Genomic DNA, 2,237 nt, shown 5'->3' on the forward strand with positions numbered 1-2,237 from the left:
TTTATCAAGGGGGCGGATTGTTGTTTGGTGTAGAAGGCTTCCAGCCGTACATGTTTGAGCCCTTGCCTCGCAACGCTGCCAGTTCTGTTAGCTCTACGCCTGCTGAAGACACAGACGTCCATCCCCGTGAACACTGGGACGGAACTCAATGGGAGAGTAAATTATTCTGATTTCTTATTTCAACCGTTGCGTATATTAGCTGCGACATATGAATCAAGTTGCTATGATCGAAAAGATTTTGATTGACAGATGACCGTTGATATATGATTGGCCGAATTTAGGTGTTCAGGCTGACGTATAACTAACTGGCCTGCAGAAGAAACCCACACAGATTTTAAGACAGGATTTTTAAATAGATTATACTTCTGCAACCACACACATCAAATGTCGCTTGTGTCTGGTCGCAAAGCAGTTTTGCTGGTATGTTTCTGCACCATCAGTCTGGAATTTCTAGGGACGCACAGCAGTCTCCTGCCAAAGCGCAAGGGGGAGCCTATTGGAGAACTCGCAAGAACTTCGGCGGATGGTCACGAGAACTTACGCTGGGCCGGCAGGAGTGTTTATCTTCCAAAACAACAATGGTGCGTCTGCAAGATACCACAGTCATGAAGATAGATCTAGAGTTGCTAGACTTTGAAGAGGAACAGGCTCTGTTAATGGAGCTGGCAAAAAACAAAGGAGGACACATAGGTTGTTCATTGTAGTTTTTCCTCGGTTTTTAAAAATGACGCGCCCCGGCACCGAATCGAGAAGGACGACCACACAGACAGCCGGAAAGGCATACAAAGGACCAATCACAGCTGCTTTTTGTCTGCGCACTTCCACTTGAGGTCTGCATGGGTTTGCGACCGTCTGATGCGTAGTCAGGATTTTTTTGAGGTGCGTAACAACGGATTTGAGAGACACATTTGACGACTGCAGAGGCTATGTGTCAGAAGCATAAATTGGCCTTTGCATACGTGTGTGTGTGTGTGTGTATATATATATATATATATATATATATATATATATATATATATATATATATAAATATAAAACGTTAATATAGCACTGCAGTTTCATGGTTGTGGAATATACCTCATCCTCTGGAGTAGGAGGATCTGGGATGGGAATATCCAGCGGAGCCTGGAGTGCAGACATGTCTCTGATGCTTAGAGCATCATCCTGGGAAAACAAAAGGAAAATACATGAATTATGATGGTGGCTGGGACAAAATAAATAACTATAGTTTGTAAAGTGTACCCTGAGCAGAGCATCCAGCTGGATTATCTTCATTGGAATAAAAGTGGAGAAGAGTTTCTCAGCCTGAATCACAAAACAGACATCATTAGGAGCTGCGGGAGGATTGAACTAGGACACATTCTGATCATTGCGACACGCACCTCATTATAGAGAGACTGGCGGAAGTTTTCCAACTGCGTTAAAGACAAAAAGGAAAATAGACATGCTGAGTCACCTTTGCAGACATCTTTTTGGATTTACTTTCGTTTTCCTCCCTAGAAAAGGGACTTTCCGCTGCATATGGCCGCATAAAAAGCTCCCTTTTATATGTATTATATATCACACGTATCATTTGTAAAAACATGCATTAATACATTTGAAAAGTTCAAGTGAAACTATCAATTCCTCCCTGTATTTGTTCCGACAGCAGCAGATGGACTCACCTTGGCTGCGTTCTCTCTGCTGATTTTCAGAGTTGCCGCTTTTGACATGATGAAACTTTATAGTTTTAAAAGACTATTATTTAAAATAAATAGAGCCACAGATTACACTGGAAATAAAATGTACTGTGCGACTGCTGGTGAGGACAGTTGTTCTCCTCGGAGGTGTGCGTTATTTTATTTCCTCATTCAGTTTACTTTCGATTAAACGTCGCACCTCCCACCGAATGTGTCCCTCCGCTGATGGAAGTAGTCCCGACACTGTTGGCGAACGACACAGATCTGCGCATGCGCAGTCTGGGAGGAGAGGAATTCGTCATTAACCGATCTAAAACTAAAAGCCCTTGAGAAACGTTTATGTCTATTCTTTTATTACATAATACGTTTTTTAGCTTAACTTATTATCTTAATACAAAAAATATTGGAAAATAAAATATAAAACCGGTTAAAAGTGCAAAAATGTATAAACATCTGAGAATTTACTGCATTTATAGTGCAGTTGGTAAAGTTAAGCAGTCAAAATTAGGAGAATCTTTATGGTAATTTAAAGCGTTTCAAAATAAACATTTTCGGGTT

The 2,237-nt window shown here is 41.1% G+C and overlaps 1 protein-coding gene across 1 annotated transcript in view; it reads right to left on the reverse strand.

Moving 5' to 3' along the window:
* psme2 (proteasome activator subunit 2) overlaps positions 1-1,881 on the reverse strand; it is an 8,029-nt gene extending 6,148 nt beyond the window's left edge. The window contains exons 1-4 of the mRNA XM_015382180.1: positions 1,665-1,881; positions 1,383-1,415; positions 1,243-1,305; positions 1,078-1,164 (exon numbers count right to left, since the gene is read on the reverse strand). Coding sequence (XP_015237666.1) covers positions 1,078-1,164; positions 1,243-1,305; positions 1,383-1,415; positions 1,665-1,712 — 231 coding nt within the window. The 5' untranslated portion in view covers positions 1,713-1,881. The remainder of the gene's footprint in view (positions 1-1,077; positions 1,165-1,242; positions 1,306-1,382; positions 1,416-1,664) is intronic.
* Positions 1,882-2,237: the final 356 nt, after the last annotated feature.

This window comes from Cyprinodon variegatus, unplaced genomic scaffold, assembly GCF_000732505.1.
Source record: "Cyprinodon variegatus isolate N-32 unplaced genomic scaffold, C_variegatus-1.0 Scaffold252, whole genome shotgun sequence".
In the NCBI taxonomy this organism is placed as follows: domain Eukaryota; kingdom Metazoa; phylum Chordata; class Actinopteri; order Cyprinodontiformes; family Cyprinodontidae; genus Cyprinodon; species Cyprinodon variegatus.